Source organism: Tympanuchus pallidicinctus, unplaced genomic scaffold (genome assembly GCF_026119805.1).
Source record: "Tympanuchus pallidicinctus isolate F22 unplaced genomic scaffold, pur_lepc_1.0 scaffold9, whole genome shotgun sequence".
NCBI classification, from domain to species: Eukaryota; Metazoa; Chordata; class Aves; order Galliformes; family Phasianidae; genus Tympanuchus; species Tympanuchus pallidicinctus.
Window position 1 is genome coordinate 14,003,115 of NW_026294813.1, and position 21,005 is coordinate 14,024,119.

The following is a 21,005-nucleotide window of genomic DNA, read 5'->3' on the forward strand; positions in this document are numbered from 1 at the left end:
GGCAGTTCTTTCAATATTCTTAAAAGATAGTGATCAAAAGATACGATATTCCTGAATTTGAATTAAATAACTTCGATTTGTAAGCAATTTGGAACCAAAATAGCTTAATGAACTGTGCTTTTTGAAGAGAAGAAAAAGCAACCAGGCAGCAGAGCAGTGACGTAGAAATAGTTTGAGCAAAACACTTCCTTCTGTTTTATTGCCTTGTCAGCTTATTGATTTTCTGTTCTCATGCACATAGCTGTTGGAATAAATTTATGAATTTGTGATGAAAATAAGCAATCTGAGATGATGATTAAATATTTTCTAGTTTCAGATGACAGAAACTTCTACATCTTCGTCCTTTTTATCCCAAGATCACTTTCTGTTAAGAAGCAGTAGCTAACTTTTTAGTTACTGATTTTTTTCTTTGGTGTTACATTCATGTTTGTGTTACAGCTTCCATAAGCTTTAAGTTCATTTTTTCTAGTTTTTCCAGGCAGGTGATATGAATTTCTTTGTATTCTTACAGGTAGTAAAATTGCACACAAAACTTGGCAAACCCATTCCTTCGACTGAACCAAATGTAGTTACCCAGGCTACTTCTTCAACATCCACGTCTGCTTCTAAACCAGCTGCCTCTGCTTCAAGCATAGCAACTAGCAGCAGTACTGTGAACTCCTCTGTTGCATCTTCTGCAGTGAAAATTCTTACTCCCACGGCAAACACACCACTTAACACAGCGTCCAACAACAAAACATCTTCAACTGCTGCTAACATAGCAGTAAAGAAAATATCTACACCGAAAATAAACTTTGTTGGCAAGTACAGAAGTCAGTCTTTATTTTGAAACCTAACCTATTCCATAGTTTTTTTTTAAGATCTTTCTGTAGCAAATACAAATGTATTTAGTTAATTATGCATGAATAACTGTTGTAATTAAGAGAATTACTGATAGGTGAAAATAAAGATGTGTATAAAAGTTTTGCTTCACAATTTATGATGTTTTCTGTCCTGTTATCTCTGCCTTTCCTGGAAGTTTCTTCATACTTGATAAGAGTGTAGTAGCTTCTGGAGTACAGCAGTCTATATTCCAGCTGGCCCTAATTTCAGCTTATAGCCTGGGCTGTTAAAGTACATTGATAGTTGGTAACTGGGCAATTGGGACGTCCTTGTAGTAGTGGAAATGTAGCATGGAAACTTCTGTAATGAGGATGACAGACTTTCAGAGATGAGAAGCAGATGTTCCAAAATAAGCTTATCCTGCTCTTGAACGAAAGACTCCATGCAGTTGCAACAGCAAGAGCATAGTACCTTTGCTAACACAAGCATATGGTTTTAATTACCTTTTTTCATCCATTTACAAAAATAATATCTGATGATGAAAAGAGATCATTAGAATATCTTTGCTAAACTGTTCCCTCTAATTTCTGTCACTTTTAGAAAAGCATGAAAATGATTAAAATTAGTTACGTAACTTCTATTACATAAGTTGCATTTGTGCAATAAAGTTTTTCATGCTAAAATAGAAAAGCTAATACTAAGTGTTCAAGTAGCTTAGATGTTTTTAAGTATATATTTATTCAAAACAAAACCCTGTTTAATTGTAATTTCAGCATATTTAAGTTTTAATTAGTTTTAAAAGGCTTCTTATGCTTTGCCCGGGACATTGATACTTGCAAATGAAATCATCAGTGTGCATATCACATGTAATCATAATCTCATTTGATGGAAGCTAAAAATTGAAAAATTTTGATTTCTAGGTGGCAATAAGCTTCAGACAACAGGAAGTAAACTGGAAGAAATGAAATCAGCTGAAAGTGTTAAAGCAGCTCCCACTACCACGGTACAAACACAGGAAGTGAAACCAGACACTGCAGCTGAATCAGTGCCTCCTACAACTCTTGCTGCCTTGCAAAGTGATGTCCAGCCAGTGGGACATGACTATGTGGAGGAGGTATTAATATGACAATTTGTGGTGATTTTTTTTTAGATGTTTTGGTGAAAAATTGTTCAGAATGAAACAAACAAACATTGAACCTGAAAAGGCTTGTTTATATGCTTACATTATTGTATTGTGTATTTTTGTTTTGAGTTTAGTGAGACACTGTTCATGTTGGTGAGATGAACTGTATATAGGATCAGAATTTGATGTCAGTTTTTCATATTTTGCAGATTTGCAATTACTGACTTCAGCTCAGTGTGTTCATGTTCAGGTTTTAAGCTGCCTGTTCTTTTGAATGGAAGATCTCTTTTCAGAAGCAAGCACGCTGGTGTCTCTGATAGAACTGAAAGATCTAGTTTTTCTTATTTCAAAACAAGTATTTTAATGTGTGTTGTAATCAAACAGTATCCAATATAACTGAGTTAAATTAATTTTTGCATCGGTTTTGGGTTTAAAAATCAAAACCCATAGAAACATGTATTATAATTTTATTTTCCAGGTAAGAAATGATGAAGGAAAGGTGATCCGCTTTCACTGCAAACTTTGTGAATGCAGTTTTAATGACCCTAATGCCAAGGAGATGCACTTAAAAGGAAGGAGGCACAGACTCCAATATAAGGTTAGTAGAAATCCTTGTGCTTCTGTCTGAAAATCTACCAGATGTCAGCTGACTAATTGAATGGTCTGACATTACGGATTACGAGATTAAGTGTTCTGAGTAAACAGCACATGAAAAGGTAGAGAAATATATTCACCTTCTAGTTATTTTCTTTATAGTTTTTAAATAAGTTAAGCAGATTGGAAATGCATTTTTATTTTTTATTTTTTATTTTTTTTTTTTAATTTTGAACACTATATTTGGGAACGTTTGCAATGTTAAAATATGGTACAACATATGCAAGCAGATCAGGGTTCTTCTGTGTTGTTTACCATTAATTTCAAACACTGTAAAAGTGTTTCTGGATAGCTTTATTTTCATGTGTATTGATTATATAATATACTTTTTGTTGTTGTTGTTGTTATATTAATTACAGATATATAATTATTATATAATTATATATAGTGTTACGTTTTTCATATATATTAATTACACATTATATATAAATATAATTATACTAATTATATTAATATTTTCTGAAAAATTTTGTTTGGGTAGACAACATAAACCCTCTGTGGAGACATGAGAAACAAACGTGGGCCATTTTTTTCAGTCATGAATGCAGAGAGATTGATGTACAGTGTGCATTTTGGTTATTATGAAATTATGTAAGAACAATCTGCTGTGGTTACTGGAAATGTAATGGGCCTGCATAATCTTGAAAAGGATGAAAGAGAATTACTAGAAAAATATTTTCAGTAATTTGTGAAAATGTTCTTTCAGGAACAGGATATCAGGAAGCACACAATATTAAGGAGAAAATTTTTTTTTCTAGCTACAGATTAGTCACCAGCTACAGAACGAACAGTAAATTATTAGGTATTATGTGAAGCATTTTCATCTTAAATTGCTTGGTTCTTGAGGCAAGTGAAAAAGGAATTTATGCTATGTGTAATACATTAATTCTTCAAATTAGTGGAAACATTTTTCTTGAACTACTCTATGTAGTTCTAAGACTATAATTTATTCCTCCTGATGTTAGTGTGCAAAAGTAGTGTGTGTTAAACATTCCAGAAAAACTGTTTTAACAGAGATGAGAGGAAAACAGTTTATTTTATTTTATTTTATTTTTTAACTAGAAAAAAGTAAACCCAGATCTACAAGTAGAAGTGAAGCCCAGCATTCGAGCAAGAAAAATTCAAGAAGAAAAGATGAGGAAACAGATGCAGAAAGAAGAATACTGGAGAAGACGAGAAGAGGAAGAACGCTGGAGGATGGAAATGAGGTAAATGCATTTATACCAGTGAGACAAGGCTGCAGTGAAATTCACATAAAGCTAGTTGGTGCTTTTGAATGTTATGGCAGCTCTATACTAACTTGTTCTGAATTAAATAGTTGTTAACCCTCTAGGATTTTTTGTTTATTAGTGTTGACCTCTTCTGAGAAATGTAGACTTAATAGAACTACTTTGGTATAAAGAGACTGACTTTCAAAAACCATTCATTTTTATTTACCTTCTGGAGTTTCCTGGTATCTGTAGATGACTACTAGAAATGGGTTAGAGAGGACACTGAAGAATTCATTACAGTGTTTGGAAGTTCAAATGGCTGTTTAAAGAGAATGCTTTGTTTGATGCACTTCAGGCGGTACGAAGAGGACATGTACTGGAGGAGAATGGAGGAAGAGCAGCATCATTGGGATGACCGTCGTAGAATACCAGATGGAGGATATCCTCATGGACCTCCAGGACCTCTTGGCCTGCTGGGAGTGAGACCAGGAATGCCTCCTCAGCCACAAGGACCAGCTGTGAGTTTCTTAACTTAAGGGGGGAAATCTTACTTACCAGGAGGCACAGTTAAGGACCAAAATTACTCAGTGCTGCATTTTCTCCGGTATTTCTTAGTTAAGTATTTGGATGATAAACAAAAAATTATATGTGAACCTGTCTTCCAACATAAGTCCATCTAAGAAAGCATGCCTCAAAGACAAATACTGATTCTTATGAAATACATGTGATTATGGATTTCTGTATTACTGCATTATAGAACATTATTTTCTTGATCTCTAAAGATTATTTCCAACCCAGAACATTTTATGACTGTGGACAGATGTATGAGTAAGAAGTGGCTAGTTCATTAGTCCCAAAGGAGGGTTAGAATCACCATAGAATCATAGAACAGTTGGGTTGGAATTGGATCCAGTTCCAATGCAAATTCTGTGGGCAGGGTTGCTACCCACCAGATCGGACTCCATCCCAGGGCTCCATCCAAAAGGGGTGGCCAGCAGGGAGAGGGAGATGATTGTCTCCCTCTACTTGGCTCTTGCGAGGCCCCATCTGGAGGACTGCGTCCAGGCCTGGAGTTCCCAGTACAGGAAGGATGTGGAGTTCAAGGAGAGCCACTAAGATGATCAGAGGGTTGGATGCATATTTCCTATGAGGAAAGATTGAGGGAATTGGGTTTGTTTAGCTTAGAGGAGAGAAGGCTCCAGGGAGACCTCACTGTGGCCTTCCAGTACTTGAAGGGAGTGTATAAACTGGAGGAGGAATGACTGTTTACAAGGGCTGATAGTGATAGGACAAGAAAGAATGGTCTTAAACTAAGACAGGGGAGGATTAGGTTAATATTAGGAAGAAGTTTTTCACACAGAGGGTGGTGAGACACTGGAACAGGTTGCCCAAGGAAGCTGTGGATGCCCCATCCCTGGAGGCATTCAAGGCCAGGCTGGATGTAGCTCTGGGCAGCCTGGTCTGGTGGTTGGTGACCCTGCACATAACAGTGTGTTAGAAACTGGATGATCACTGATCCTTTTCAACCCAGCCCATTCTATGATTCTATTATTCTATGGTTACTAAATTCACTATATAAGTTTATCTTGAGACTTGTCATGTTAATACCTTACCAGTCATCTGAAAGTCATGGACTGAGTGCATGCTCAGCAGGACCACAGCTTGTTTGTGAGGAGTGTTAGTTGGGGACATAGTTTGTGTTTTATTGCATTTAAGTGATTTGAGGGTTGAATATTCCGTGAACTTTGAAATATGCACACATTTCAGAAATACTCTTTTTTCCTCTATTTAGCCTCTGCGTCGCCCTGACTCCTCTGATGACCGCTATGTGATGACCAAACATGCAGCAATATATCCAACAGAGGAGGAACTTCAGGCAGTCCAAAAAATTGTTTCTATTACTGAGCGTGCTTTGAAACTTGTTTCTGACAACATGACTGACAATGAAAAAAACAAGAGCAAAGAGGGAGATGATAAAAAAGATGGCAGTAAAGACAGGTATTTTTCTTTTTTGAGAAATTAATCTTTTGTTCTAAAAGGCATTTTATATTTTTTCTCAGACTGTTCTCAGTGCTTGCAGGGATCCTGTTCTTGTGAGGTTTTGATATAGCGATTTTTAATACTGACTCTGTCCTCAAGTGGATGAGGAATAGTCCTGTTTTATTTCATTTTTCTATCTTCAGGATTAATTGTAAGGTTATAATTCTACTTTGAATGCAGCTTTTAACTATAATTTACTTCGCAGAGCTTTGAAAGGAGTTTTACGGGTAGGCGTTTTGGCTAAAGGCTTGCTGCTCCGTGGGGATAGAAACGTTAATCTTGTTTTGTTATGTGCTGAGAAGCCTTCAAAGACATTACTCTGCCGTATTGCTGAGAATCTTCCCAAACAACTTGCAGTGAGTAGAATTGAGATTTTTTTATTTGATTTTTATGTGATACTGTTTTTTTAAAAAAATCATTTCATAGAATATGTCGTGTTCTTTAAGCTGATTGCTGCATTTCCTAGCTCAGGTTCAGTTTCTTCTGATTTTCTGAGTGTTTCCATCTGAATTCAATGACCATGCTGTATGTTTTACTTCTTCCGTCTTGTGGGTTTACAGGTTTCTAGATGCTTATGCTAGTAATGTAGTATCAATCATCATTTAATATATTCCATTTAGCTGTCAAATAAAAATGAGCCAAGGAAGAATTTCTGTTACTGCAGTGTTAAAAAGAAAGCTTGTTGCCTGCAGGTCAAAGTTCTGAATTAAGGCCTGTTTCTTTTCAGTGTTTATGCTTTGAGGTTCCACAAGGAAGTTAATAAAATAAGTCTTGTAGCTTTTTAATTACAAAAAAATTCCCAAATCAAACATGCAGTTTTAGTTGCATGTTGAGTGGAATTCATATAAAACATTTGCAATACTTCCATAAGTAATGAATACGTAAAGTCTGTAGCTCCATTGCTCCCTACTGAAACCAAGTCTGCCCGCCGTCATTATAGAAGTCTTGCCGTAGCATCAGTCTTTCAGTACAACTCAGTGAATTGCATGGCATAATCAGTAGCACAGTAGAAGTGTTAGCAGGATCAGATTAATTCGAAAATAATATTGGGTCCTGCTCAAAGTAACAAAACAAGAAGAATTAAAAATTGTACGCCTTGATCTGTCTATGCAAACAAATCACCTCTAGTTTGTGGAAGGAGATGACTGATAGGCCTGTTGCTTCTTGAAGTAGAACTATTAAATATAGTAGCAAGAAACAATTTAGAATACCCGTTTTGTTATTGTAACATTTTCCCTGGGTGTCTGTCTTGCCCTTTGTTCCTATCTGAGGATGCTGTGACAGCATCCTTATTACTCAGAACAGTACTCAGCCTGTAAAAATGAGAGCTGGAGAGAGGAACTGCTGCAGCTTTGTAGCTGCTGTATTCAAATGGGAGACATACATGGTTCACATTTCAAGTGGCTGTGAGGATTTCTTCTAAATGCTGTGAAGATTCATGTTAAATAACTTATTTTGCATGTGAATTCTCTTTATGAGTAGTGCTTTTTCTTTTGCGTGCTTGTTGACAGCAGATTTGGTAACAGTAAATCCATATCTATATATATCTCTATGTTTATAGGTTTCTTTTTAATTGGATATGCTGTGACTTCCTTGAAAATACATGTATCTGCGTTGTATAATTATTACTGCATTTCTGTCCTTCCGTTAAAAAGATGTGTTGAAATCCATTTTCTTCCCCATACTTGCCTTGGCTATCTGCTAATAGAAATCTCTGTTTCCCAATGTTTAGGTTATAAGTCCTGAGAAATACGATATCAAGTGTGCAGTCCCAGAAGCAGCGATAATTTTAAATTCGTGTGTGGAACCCAAAATGCAAGTTACTATCACACTGACATCTCCAGTCATTCGGGAGGAGAACATGAGGGAAGGAGGTTGGGAAGTTGTTAAAGATATTACCTTTCTCCTATGTATTTTGATATGTTTATCTATTCTGCTTAAGATGGCATTAAGGTCCTGGAAGGTAACATGCTGGCACAACACTAATTGAAACCTTGTTTTTCAACAACCAGTCTTGGTAGACAACAGTTGGTTAAAATAAATACTTACATGATGCATTTATTTAATTTTTTAAAATTCTAACTTTATGTCCAACCTCAGCTTTCTGGAAAAGGTACAAACTTTGATTATTTTTTTCCCTCGTCATTTTGATTAAGTGAAGAACTAAGCATTCAGTTGCAAGTGGCTATAAACTGCATTCTAGAGCAGTCTTGCTTTGAAAGAAAGATTGTATCCTTTTAGAAAACCAAATCACATGGTTTTGGATTTAAACTGGATCAGTATTACCATCACTTACACATTCCAATTAGCATTGGCACTTAAAATGCTCTTGTGTAATACTTTTGATGGTAATAGCACTTCTGACTTTAAAAGTGCAATTTTTTCCAGCTCTCTGAGGTTGTTTTTTTGGTTTTTTTGGGGGGGGGTCTGTAGTGCTTTTTGAGTACATTTTAGGTTTTTGGTATTATAATAAGTCTCATATCCAACTGGCAAACCCAGACTAGTATAGTAAGAAACAGCTTGTCACTGAGCTGAAGGAGAAGGTGGTGTTCATAAATCAATTTATGTTTCTGAAGTCCACAGTTTCTCTGGTGCCAGCAGTGTTGCTTTAGGGTCTATTCTGTAACACTTTCAAAGCTTGAAAAGCTTTTAAGCCAACAAGCATGATTAATGTCTGCAGTACATTGGTTCTTTTTGTCTCCGGGTCAGATAAAACTAACGTTTGTTTCCTTTTAATCCTGTACTTTCATAGTTGAAAGACATCATGGCAAACACGGCTCTGGTGTTTGACAGTGAACCTACAAATAGGAGGCCTGAGATTATTTTAATGCTTCTCATGCAGGTTGAGAAAATTGTACACATTTATGTATATGTGTGCTTCTGTATGTACATATTTATATAAGCTACAGTTGTTTTTTTATTTTATCTCATCATTACATGTCCTCTAAAATATTTGAGGTTTTTATACTGCATTAGTTATGTTCTGTGACTGTGACTAGTGCACCATAAGCAAACTCAGTTAACAAAGTCATCCTGTGTAATCAGAGAGAATTCCAGATGTCTCATGTAGTTCGGATGTCTTCTGAAGAGCAGTTAAGAGTACTTTGTACGTGATTGTTAAGCTGATGCCTATTACACCTACCTATAAATGCTTTGTACATAGACTGTCACATCCAGTCAGTAGTACTCAGGATTTGGCAATCTCAGGTGTGACATGACTCTTGGTTGGTCTGTGTTCAATCTGACTTTGCATATTGCTTAAGTTTATAGAGAATACTTTCATTTAATGTCAGATAATCGTTAAAAGAATTTAATCTTAAACACCATGCTAATGTGCTATGCAAAAACTGCAGTATTGATTTTGCCACACTATTCAATTGCAGTTAAATTGCTTGTGGTCTAAAATTACATTATACAAGCCAAAAATAAAAACAAGATGCCTACAATTAATTCCACAATTTATGCCTCCAAAAGGAAACAAATTTGTATTTTTGTCTGACCCACTCTTGAGTTAAAATGATCACTGTGAGTTTATTCACTGCTGAATGCAGTTCTGCCTCTGGGCAAGCAAAATCAAGTTAGATTTCTCTCCAAGACACTGAGCAGTATGAAATAGATGTTCAGTAAAGTTCACTCTTGAAACGAGAAAATAGAAGACTGAATTGCAAATTGTTGCAGCAAAGAAGGCCTTATTATGAAGACTGCTGCTTATTTGCTGCAGAGTTATAACAGTGCGTGTTTTGTGTTCTTTTTCTTACTGCAGCTTCTCATGCTCTGTGTCTTAACAATGGTTACAAGTTTTCTTTTTTTAGCTCGCTTGGGGAGCTAGTTCAGGTGATAAGGAAGGCTTTACCGGAAGAACCAGTTTGAGTAAAGACGAGACTGAGACTTACACACAGAGAAGAATTACGTTCGATGTATAATGATCTATTACATGATAAAAAATACGGTGTGATATAAAATTGTTAACCGCATAGCTACTGTTCTTTACAGTGTTCTGCGTTTGACAGTTTCCAAATCTGATATAATTGTTCTAACCCCTGCTGTGGAATCTTTCCTTCAGCAAGCAAAGTGTACATATCTATACATGTGTGCGCGTGGTTTTTTTTATCCTTAGCTAACAGCCCCGGTCCAAAGCCTTCTAGCAAAGAGACTTGATTCCTGTCAGGGGTTGCCGCCAAGACATCGGAAGGATTTTTGACCAAGGTTTTCAAAAGCTCACTGTCACACCTGCCATACTTTACAAAGAAAGGGGGTTTGGATGCATCGTCCTAGCATCTATTGTTACTTTGTGTTTATTTTTTTGTTTGTTTGTTTCGTTTTTCTTTTTGTCCTTGTCTCTCTCCTAGAATTCAGCAGTGTTCACACTAGTTTTGAAACAGTTGACTGAGTAATATATATTTCGCATAATAATGCTACGAAATTGATATACCTGTTAACTTTTAATGAAGAAGTAGTGTGGACACAGCATGTCTAACTCAAGATTAACCCCTTATGCTTAGACTAGTTATAAATATGTTACATAGGGTGAGAATTCACGATTGAGTTTTGTAAATTAACTCAACTCTGTGCCTTAGTGTAACAGGGTGGTAGGTTGGGGTCTGGATTCAGTTAAATAGTCATTAAGGGGTTAATCCTACAACGTGAAACAGATGCAAAAATCCACAGATTAAATATTACAAGAGTTTCCTTTTTTTTTTTTTTTTTTTTTTTTTTTTCCAATCAGTATTTTCTCAACACGAGAGGTGCCTTGGCAACTTCTGACTTTTACAGTCTTTTTAAGTTTCCAGGGTATTCTGTTCATACATTCTTCCTATACTGGTAGCACATTTTAGATTTACGTTTCTGGCATTGAATAGGATTCTCTTCTATGCACTTAGTAGTGTAATACTTTTTTGTAAAATTATTTTCCAACTTTGGAGTTTTTGAGAGCTAGAAGTCAAGTAAGAGGAGTATAAAATAATGTAGTGAATTGTGCTGAAAATTTGCAATGTCACCTCATTGCATATTAATTTTAGAAGAATGTAAATAATGAATAATTAGGCCCACCAAAACCATACTTCTGCTCTAAATTTCTCAACTTTACTTTGCCACTCTTTTCTTCTGTAGGATTTCTCTTCGTGTACCTCTTGTCTCTATTATCCAAGTTGTGCTCACTTTGTCAGCTATCTTACCTGGCACCTCTCTTGCATAGGTTTGGGGTTTAGTTTCATTTTGTTTTGTTTGTGTTTGGTTATTTTTTGTTTTGTTTTAACATTTAAATACCTCTTTAAATGTGTTCATTTGCTTCGTAAATGCTTTTTTAGTTCCTTCTTTCCACTTTAACATATGGTCCCTATGTTTGAGTATTTTTGTGAGAAGATAACGGTATTCTTCTCAATCTGGTTCTTATTTTGAAATACTTTTTTACTTAATTCTGTTCAGAGCAATAAGACTATCATATGAAGATGCCTAAATCTAAATGCAGTGCTTCAGCTTAAATTTAACTGTAGTATCGGAAATTTGTAGCACTATACTTATTTACAGCTTCTTGTACTCGGGAAGGTATCCAACTATTTATTCTGCTTTTCTAGTAAACTAAATGGCAGCTTCAGAGCTGTCTTTCTGCAGCATCACTACAAGTGACTTACCTAAATTTACGTCTTGCTGCCACAAACTATATTCTTTCATATAGCCACCTCCTGTGAAACATGTGCCATCAAGAGAAGGCTTTTTGTTTCTTCCTATGTTACATTACCAGTTATGCTACCAATATTCCTTATTGCTAGTCCCAGTGGCCAATTTCATAATTAATACATTAATTTTTAAAGTTGATTGCTACAGTGTAGCCTTACAACTGAAAATAACCTGAAGATACAATTTCACTCTATTCAGTGGTTCCTGTTGATAAAACCACTTCCAAAATGGCATTGTGATCTCTTCCATTTAGGTAACAAAGCAGTCAGCTTGTCAGTTAATTTTCTGAATATTTAATAAATGGGATCTTCTGAATTCTCTTTATCTTTCAGACGTTATGCTTTGTTTTTTAAACTATTCCTTGCTTTGCTTTTTTTCCGCTAAGTCTTAAGGAGTCCCCTTTCTTTGCATTTTAAGTTATTTTGGAGCACATATGTCATGGATTGAGGTGTTAATTTGTCTGAATAACAGAGGGTACTTAGAAAGCAGTGTAACTCTGTAACATTGAAGAGCATTTCCAGTTCTTACAGTCAGCTTTTAAAGCAAAATCATTATGTTCTCATGAAGTATAATAGTAATATTGCTACAAAACATCTAGGTTTTTTTGAGATGTTTCAATACTTTTCTTTTGAGGTCTAGATCCCAAAAAACAGGAGACAGTTAAAGTGTACAAGAAGCCTAAGTTTGAATGTTTCTACTTGGTTAAAGTGGATTTTTGTGTTCCTTCTGTCTTGTGTTCTCTGTGCTGGTGCACTGTGTCCAACCATCCTTCCTTCAGTATTTTAGGGGATACGTATTTTTCTAGTGGCAGCTTAAACAAAGAAGCACTGGGCGTTGCATGATCTGCAATGCATTTGGAAGTAACCAAAAAGATAATTATGCTCTTGATCTTCACGTTTGGTTAATGCCCTAGTCCTAATTGAATACCTTTCATGGAACGCTTACACTCATTCAAGGGTTTAAAATTCAAATGGCATGTGTGACATTGAAGCTACTTTAAGGAAGTGTCTTGCTCACCTGGTCAAACACCCATTCCTCACTGCATTTTGCCAATTCAATCCATTTTAGATGTAACCTCGGGTATGGTGAAAGACCCACCGGACGTCTTGGACAGGCAAAAATGCCTTGACGCTCTGGCTGCTCTACGCCACGCTAAGTGGTTCCAGGTTCGGAACATCATTTTACTTTCTTCTTGTAGCCTTATGAGAGATTAAGTTCAGTTGCATTATAAGTGTTTAATTGTCTGAAAACACTCAGCGTTGTTCATGCTAATAATACTTAATATTTTTCTGGTCCCTAAATTTAAATGTAGAAGGTTGAGTATGGAGGAGCTGCTTTATGCAGTTATGGCTCATTTGACATGATTTTTTTTTTCTGCTCTTTGAGAAGGCGATGTTGAAAGTTTGACTCGCTTGGGGTGATCATATATTGTATATTTGTTATATATTCCATAAGGCTGCAGAGTAACTTTGCTTTAAATAATGGAATATGTGTTTAAAGCTTTGTGTTTAGATTTAAGACTTTTTTTCCTATTTCTTTAAGTGCACTGAGTGTAGGGAATGAAAGGTGAGAAGCAACTGTTTGGTTTAGTGACTTTGCATTCTGGCAAAGGCACAATAAAGAAACCAAACAGATTCCCTTGACCTTTCAGTCTCTATACCTACTTCTTAGACCTTTACTTTATCCTTTTTATTTCTAATATAGAAAGATACTGTATTCATTGTTACAAGTGAACATGGGTCAAAGTGTACAGGGGATCAAGAAATGTTATTCTTGTATAACCTGGGCACTTTGACTTCTACCACCTTAAATTACTAACCCTTTATAAAATACTGCTGTAAATGGCAGCTCATGGAGGAAACTTGTAAAATGATTTGTTTCAGTCTTGGATCTGAGCTTCCATTGAACAGTGGTGTTTTAGTCTTTCAACAAGTCATATTTGCTGTTGGTGCTGGGATTGATTAATTTGATTTTGTATTGCCCTCAAGGCTAGAGCTAATGGTCTGCAGTCCTGTGTGATTATCATTCGTATTCTTCGTGATCTCTGTCAGCGTGTTCCAACTTGGTCTGATTTTCCAAGCTGGGTGAGTAATGTTCCTTTGAATGAGTCTTGTTGAAATTCGTACACAGGCACTGGAAAAGGTTACCGCCATTAAATGTAGACTTTTCATGCAGTAGTATTTTTTGTTGTTGTTTTTGTATTTAGAGGGAATCTATGTAGTCCCTCTAGAAACTTAATTTTCTAAGATTTAGCCATGCGGAGATGGAATTTTTTTTTCCAAAGGAATTGTCTTGTTCATATGAATTTTTTATTGGTACAATCCTTATTATAGATGTTTGTTTTAACTGTATATAAAGAAATTAATCTTTTCTAGCCACCTACTGGTGGTTGGTTAGAAATTGTCTAACTTTATTAAATGAGATTTAACAGTTGTCTGTGCCCAGGTAACTCTGTGATAACAGAAAGGCTACTTTAAAGAACAAATGAAAAAATCATAGTAATTCCTGTGATTGTTAATACAACCCTTCTGCAATATGAAATACGACAGTTCTGGTCAGTGGATGTGTCAAAATTCGCATCTTGATCAGTGCCACTTAAGAATGGGTTTCTAGGTTGAGTTCATTTACTTCTCATAGTTTCTCCAGATGGATCGTGGAGAATTCCTTTTGCATTGAGTGTGTTAAAAGATGCTCTCCAGGAATGCAATCTGTTTTACAATTTGTTGACCAGAGAAGATTAGTATGAAAAAAAACTCTCAAAAATATGTCTATTATGCAGGTAAACTGACTGGTTTGTTTCACAGACCAAACCCTGTTGCAGTGTGCTGCTTCCCACTATAAACTCCTCACTTTTGGTAGAAAGAGAGCTAGCATTGTCAAGGCAGTTTCAATGGTTGTCATTATTTTAATGAACAGTGTTTTACAGCTGCATTAGGCTTGCAGACAATTTTATTAAAGTACTTCTGATAACATTGATTGTTCCTGGAAAAATATAAAAAGGGTTCTGTTTAAGTTTTTATAGTAATGTACAAATATCCTGCTCATTACTGTGCTACATTTCTGAAAGTTACACTGTACAAATATAGCTTAAAAAAACTAGAAAAATATTTAACTAACCTCTGTTATTACCACGATACTGAACTGCCAAAAAATAACCCCAGGTTTATTTGTAGAAAGGCATCCTTATAAGTATCACAAAACAGAGAAGACACATGTATGGAGAACGAGGGATGTTGTTTCCTCGTTGCCACATTGTTCTGAGGCACATCCTGAAGGGAACAAAGATTTGTGGCAGGCATGGCTGTGTTCTCTGCAAGAAGGCTCACTGATTTGCTTCTGGCACAGGATGACAGAACAGGCTGTGTTAGTGAGTGACGTGGACCAACACTGAAATCTGTGCAGTCACTTTCTTCTGGACTGTTCTCAAAGTCTTCCTGACAAAAGAAACAGCAGAGTGACAAATGGTGATTTTTAAACTTATGTGATTTCTGCAAGGCACAGCTGGAATTTAATAGATCTGGATACAGAACTTTTCCTGACATGTATGCTAGTGGCCTGTAACAAGTGAAAGACCTTTTCAAAAAGATCTCAACTATTTTTCATAACACAAGATCTTCAGAAGATTAAACACAGAAAATATTAGTAGCCTCCTTATACACCTAAAAAAACCCTAAACTTAAAGAATTTTGTCAATGTCCTACGAATCATTCGAGATTATTCAAGGTTAGTTTTCCAGTCATGTAATCTAGCCTCTAATGCACACAGGCACCAGGGAATTGTAATTCACATTGTCCTGTTCTGAAGTCAGAAAAAATAGATTTGAGTAAGTGCAAAAAGACGTTATTCCTTTTTTTTTTTTTTTTTTTTTTTTCTCTCTTTACTGCTACATTTTGCTTCATGCTTGAAAACAGCTGTTACTGTTGATAGAAGTGAGAAGCTTGGTCCAAAGTAATATGGTGGGACCATGGTAATGTGATGTTCAAGAAGTGAAAATTAACAGTTAAATCAAGCCGAAAATAGGAAGGAATGAGGAATTGTAGTCAACATTGCCAACAGCAAATTGTATGAATTTATTCCTAGAAAGTGAAAATAGAAGGTAACATTTGAAAAACTGCAAACTAAGAGGAAAAAAAAAGATGTTTGCAAATTAAGTAGCATTGATATCCATTTAATGCTGAAAAAGCTAAGGAAAGCTATTCCTTAGTACTGCAAATATCTTCTACAGTTTTTGGGGTTTTTTAATAGTATCTAAGAAAAGCAAAAAAAAAAAAAAGGAAATAGGCTCAGAGAGAAAAAGGTAGTATGTAAGATGCTGCTAGTCATTTAAACCCTTTTAGATTTGTTAATTTTTGAAAGTCTGCTGATCATTAAATGTGGGGTTTTTTTCATATTTGTTGAATATCTGAGTTACTGTTAGTTTATATCCAGGAAAAACATGGACTGTAACCTTCAGTTTTGTTAAACTGAGGACCTAGTAACCACTTAGATTAAACTTCAAAAGACCATTATGTTTTTGATTGAGTTTGTGTTCTTCTAGCAAAATATGTTGTCATAGTCTGTTAATCTCATTAGGTGTACTGTGCATTTTTCATTCGTATGGCTGCCAGATTCAGATAACTCACCTTTTTTTCATGCAAACTCAAAAAAATCTTGGACAAGTTGGCTGTCTTAATAGGTAGGGTAGCACTGTACAAACTTATAAAAAACTTTTAGGCTACCTATGAAAAGAGAGATATCAAGACTGATACTTACACCAGCTTTCTTCGTAACAGCCTTTTTTTTTTTTCCCATTTAACTGAAATGCTTCTATGTTGTACAGTGTTCTTCAAAATCTCTATATGGAAAGCTCTGGACTGGACAACAGTGCCAGCATTCTTCTGTTTCAGACAGTCTTCTAAATTAACCAGGCTTTATTACTCTTACAGGCTATGGAGTTGCTTGTGGAAAAAGCAATCAGCAGTGCTACTGGGCCGCAGAGCCCTGGGGATGCCCTTAGAAGAGTTTTTGAGTGTATATCTTCAGGAATCATCCTTAAAGGCAAGTTGAATTTGATCATTGTATCTATACTTATGCTGAAGTAACATAAAAATCTCCAATCTTAATCAAGGTAAAGATATGCTACTAATTAGCATAACCATTCTAGGTGGTCCTGGCCTTCTGGACCCTTGTGAAAAGGATCCTTTTGATACACTTGCTGTAATGACAGATCAGCAACGAGAGGATATTACTTCAAGTGCACAGGTAAGGTGAAGTATGTTTAAAGCAAATAAATTTGGATGACATGATAGCTGTCTCAGTCCGCTCTCTTCTTTCCAGAAATAAAGTCAACACAGTCATATGTGCATGTAGAATTTGCTGTATGAATTTCACATTTGCAGATTCAGTATAATATGTTTTAGCTGCTGGACTTGCACTGACACAGTAAATGTGACATGCACATATTATGTTAACCTTGTTGTAGAAAGGAAGAACGTAGATAGCAGGAGGTGAGAGGGATATTAACTTACACCATTTAATCATTGTTTGACGAATTATTCAAAATTAATGTTTGTTTCTAACTGAAATATCTTCTTTCTGCCCTTTTTGTAGTTTGCACTGAGACTCCTTGCATTCCGTCAAATTCACAAAGTTTTAGGAATGGATCCATTGCCACAGATGAATCAACGCTTCAACATCCATAACAATCGTAAAAGGAGAAGGGACAGTGATGGAGTTGACGGATTTGAAGCAGAAGGAAAAAAAGACAAAAAAGATTATGATAACTTTTAAAAAAAGTTTATCTTTTATGCTGAGATTGAAGGTGATAAAATATCCATTTGTTGCCTTGTTTTTACTCCATGCATAATAATGCCTGTTTAAAACATCCAAAACCAACTCAGAAATTAGATTTGGAAGAGAATGATCTTGCTCTTCTGTGAGATTCTGAACATTGTAATGGATGTGCTGTATCAGACATATTATGGATGGAAAGACTACAAATGGAAACTGTCATAGGAAAAAAATTGTTCTGAGTTTTTTTCCCTTATAGCATTTTCTTTAAAAGTATTGCTAACTTCAGTAACTCTTGTTATTTTTTTGTCCTTTTTTTTAATGAACAAGTGTGTTGTCTTATCTTCACTGTATTTAATGCAGTATTTGTGCTTTTGTTGCGATGTGTATTTTGACATTTTATTTAGAAGGTTTTTTGTTTGCTCTTGACACTAGTGTAAGTTACCTTGTGTTCGATAGTATAAACTGTTCCCCCCCCAGTTAATATTTTACAAACCTTTTTTTTTTTTGTAAAGTGAGACTGCAGGATTGTGGTTTTTTCTAAACACAAAGGGGTTACGACACAATTAGCCTGCTGTTTGAGTGCTCAGTTAAATGTTTTTGCCAATCTTGTGGCATTTGTCTTAGTGTGATATAATGTAATTAAGACAAATTTGTGTTAATCTAAGCAAATTTGCTGTTAGTTGTGCATTAGCAGTATAAAAGCTAATATATACAGTATGATCTTGCAACAGTTGAAGCAGCCGCATAACTGATTAAAGTTTTGCATGATGTTTGTTTTTAATAGAAGGGCTTTAAAAACTATTATTTTAGGTTAAATGCGTAGTTCTTTGTATGATTGACTTTGTGACATAGCAAGGCCAAAAAATAACTTTCTGACTTTCTTTTCTGAACATATAAGTAGAAGCAGGCATTTCCCGTTTGGACAAAGTTAATCATTCTTTTCCATCAACTTTTGGCAACATGATATTAATGCCTCTCAATCCTTAAAAAATAAATGTTTGTCATATCGCTGCCTGTGAGGTTATTCCTTATAGATATAAAACTTCTGTGATTTTTTTTCAATAATACAAATTTTAGAAGTGAAGGATTAATAAGTGGAGGTTATCAATCAAAAAACCCAGAAAATTGCTTGGTGTGGCCATAGCGTATGCTTACGTCTCTTTTGAAAAGCTAAAATGTAGCAGTGGTGTAAGTTACATCATAGCATTGACGTGCGGTCTGATACACAGGCGTGATTTGTTGTCACAGCACTGCAGTGGAAACACGCAAATAAAAACCAAGATTTATTAAATGACTAAAATTCATTACACACTGGAAACTGAAGTATCACTTACTCTGTTCAACGTTTATTACACTTAATTTGCAAACTATAAAACACAGATTAACACAGACTAACATTCCGGTAACTACTTTATCAGTGGCTGATGAGAGTATCAGATGTCACAAAGATAATTCATCATTTCTGATACTATTCATTAAGAAGGCCTCCTGCTGCAGTTTGTGGTTGAATTTATCTTTGACCTTTTTAATTAAATAAATCTTAGAATAGGACAGTACTTCTCCTTTGCAACACTCACTGCTGACAGGATGAATCTGGGGAATACAAATAAGATATCTCAGAAAGTGGAGGGAATCTTAGAGAAAAATGTAACGCAGTATTGTTAAGCATCAGAGTGTAATTTTAAGAGGACTGTGTGTGAGTGATTAGTAAATAAGGAAAGCTTTCTCATGGTAGGAAACATTTCTTAAGTAATTTCAGTGTAACAAAAAAACAGTAATTAGCATGTGCTTTAAAATTACTTTAGAAAAAGATTAGGCTTGTTTCTGTAGTCCAGCTTTGAGATGTAGCTTCCAAGCATGTGCTTGTTCTTGGTCCTTGTTTTGTTTTTTTGAAGGGGATGTCTTGCTGCTACAGCATCTAGGTAGCCATTACTATTTATTTTGAAAGCTACAGGTGCTGTTTATGTGGCAAGTTCAACTAAATACCAAAGTTTAGTTCGCATAAAGCTAAAAACTTGTCTCCTCAGACATGTGACTCTAAACTTCAGGATTAATAAGGTCAAGATGTATTTCGGATTTCCTGTGTTTTTGTTCTGCTGGCTTTCCTTTTTTTAACTAGTTTCTGAGTCTTTTGAAATATTGTATACTTAAAATGATTCCACATTAAATATGAAGCTGTGACTGTGATTTTTACTTGTGTGGTGAAGAGTCAATTACACTTTGTTGCTTTTTTCCTGCCCATTTTTATAGGCTTGTTTTAACTAGTTAACTCCTGTATCTGGCAAAGCTAAGAAGGATGGAAAAGCTAGATTTAAAAAGTACAGAGCTACTTTTGACTTCAAATATTAAATAGTGTGCTTGGGAAGACAAAGCTAAGACCATTTGATCATTTTAAAAACAAGTAATTACTGTAAAGTGCTTTGATAGTCCTAGCGGTTTACAAATAAGAAGAATTTGCCTTTTTCATTCATCAGTGCTATGTGAAATCTCAAAATGCTCTACATCATGATCATAATACGCAAAAAAGTGCTTACCTTTGAGGTACAATTTGTGAGAATGGAAGCTCCTGTTTTGAAGCTTCTTATTCAGACTTTGACTTGTCTGCCTAGTTTTCGAGTGCGTCCTGTCCACGTACAGCACATCCACGGTAGGATCCTACTGAGCAGCATGGTTTCAAATGGTGTGTTTATAGAGGCATTGCCAGAGATGAAATCTGTTGGATACTGTCCGTCAGCTTTTTGACGTGTTGTGAAATTCTGTGTGCACTGCTGATCTTATAGAACTGTTAACATGGTGTGTTGATTTGCTTCTATTTTGAGACTTTCTTCACTACTCAGAAGTGGTTTAGTAGTACTTATTGCACCTGGCAACACTAAGTTTGAATCACCTTTAGATATTCCTACTATGATTTTAAGCATATTTGATGTTCTCATAGTTTGTTGAATATCAGCTGATGATTGATCTATTAAGTATTCACACAATGCCAAATTCATTTCCTTAATAAACGATGAGGACTTCTTTGGGACTGCCCCAATGCATTTTACCAGCATACCAACAATAAGGGGGTAGGGGAAATTCAGATGATCAATTTTTTTTCCCATTTGCAGTAGACTAACAGGGACAATGAATGATTTATTTCAGGATAATTTAAAGCCTGACAGCCTAGCTTAAATACTTTCAAATATATTTCTACATCAATCCACTTTTGTGTTGATATTTTAAATCCAGAGATACATGAAAGGTATCAAGAAACATCTATTTTTGAAGTTTCCTACATTTGGCAGTATGAGTTTTCAAAACGGAATGGCTGACCAACAGAAAGTACTTCATTTGTTCTACACTAAAAGATTATCATAAAAAGGAGATGAAAAGTCTCATTTCTACATGAGTGACAACCTTGCTCCTTATATAAACCTTGTTTTCTTCTGCATCCTGCATCATGTTCACAGCAAGTGTATGCATGTATGAGCAGAAGAGTAGTAGGACATTCTCTCCAGAATATGTGAGATACCTTTATCACAGACTTATCTCCAGGAATATATTTAGATTTGTCAGTAACTTGCTGGTTATACAAGCGAACAGTTTGCTCTTAAAACAGTCAGCTGACCTGTATTGCTACCAATGCAAGTAACAACAATATAGGTGTGATTAAGGAGCCTGAACACATGGATTTAATGCCATTTTATTTGCATCTAGAGAATGTGGAG

The 21,005-nt window shown here is 35.5% G+C and overlaps 1 protein-coding gene across 4 annotated transcripts in view; it reads left to right on the forward strand.

The window, feature by feature from the left end:
* The window catches only part of ZFR (zinc finger RNA binding protein), a 41,782-nt gene extending 21,466 nt beyond the window's left edge, over positions 1-20,316 (forward strand). For 2 of the 4 annotated variants that reach the window (XM_052670576.1, XM_052670578.1), the window contains 13 exons: positions 512-812; positions 1,743-1,936; positions 2,424-2,543; positions 3,662-3,807; positions 4,166-4,328; positions 5,603-5,808; positions 6,056-6,206; positions 7,583-7,724; positions 12,595-12,692; positions 13,515-13,610; positions 16,452-16,563; positions 16,670-16,767; positions 17,116-20,316. In XM_052670576.1, coding sequence (XP_052526536.1) covers positions 512-812; positions 1,743-1,936; positions 2,424-2,543; positions 3,662-3,807; positions 4,166-4,328; positions 5,603-5,808; positions 6,056-6,206; positions 7,583-7,724; positions 12,595-12,692; positions 13,515-13,610; positions 16,452-16,563; positions 16,670-16,767; positions 17,116-17,295 — 2,007 coding nt within the window. In that variant the 3' untranslated portion in view covers positions 17,296-20,316. Of the gene's footprint in view, positions 1-511; positions 813-1,742; positions 1,937-2,423; positions 2,544-3,661; positions 3,808-4,165; positions 4,329-5,602; positions 5,809-6,055; positions 6,207-7,582; positions 7,725-12,594; positions 12,693-13,514; positions 13,617-16,451; positions 16,564-16,669; positions 16,768-17,115 lie in introns of those variants that run through there. The other 2 variants (XM_052670577.1, XM_052670579.1) reach the window with 2 other exon arrangements.
* The last annotated feature ends 689 nt before the right edge of the window (positions 20,317-21,005 follow it).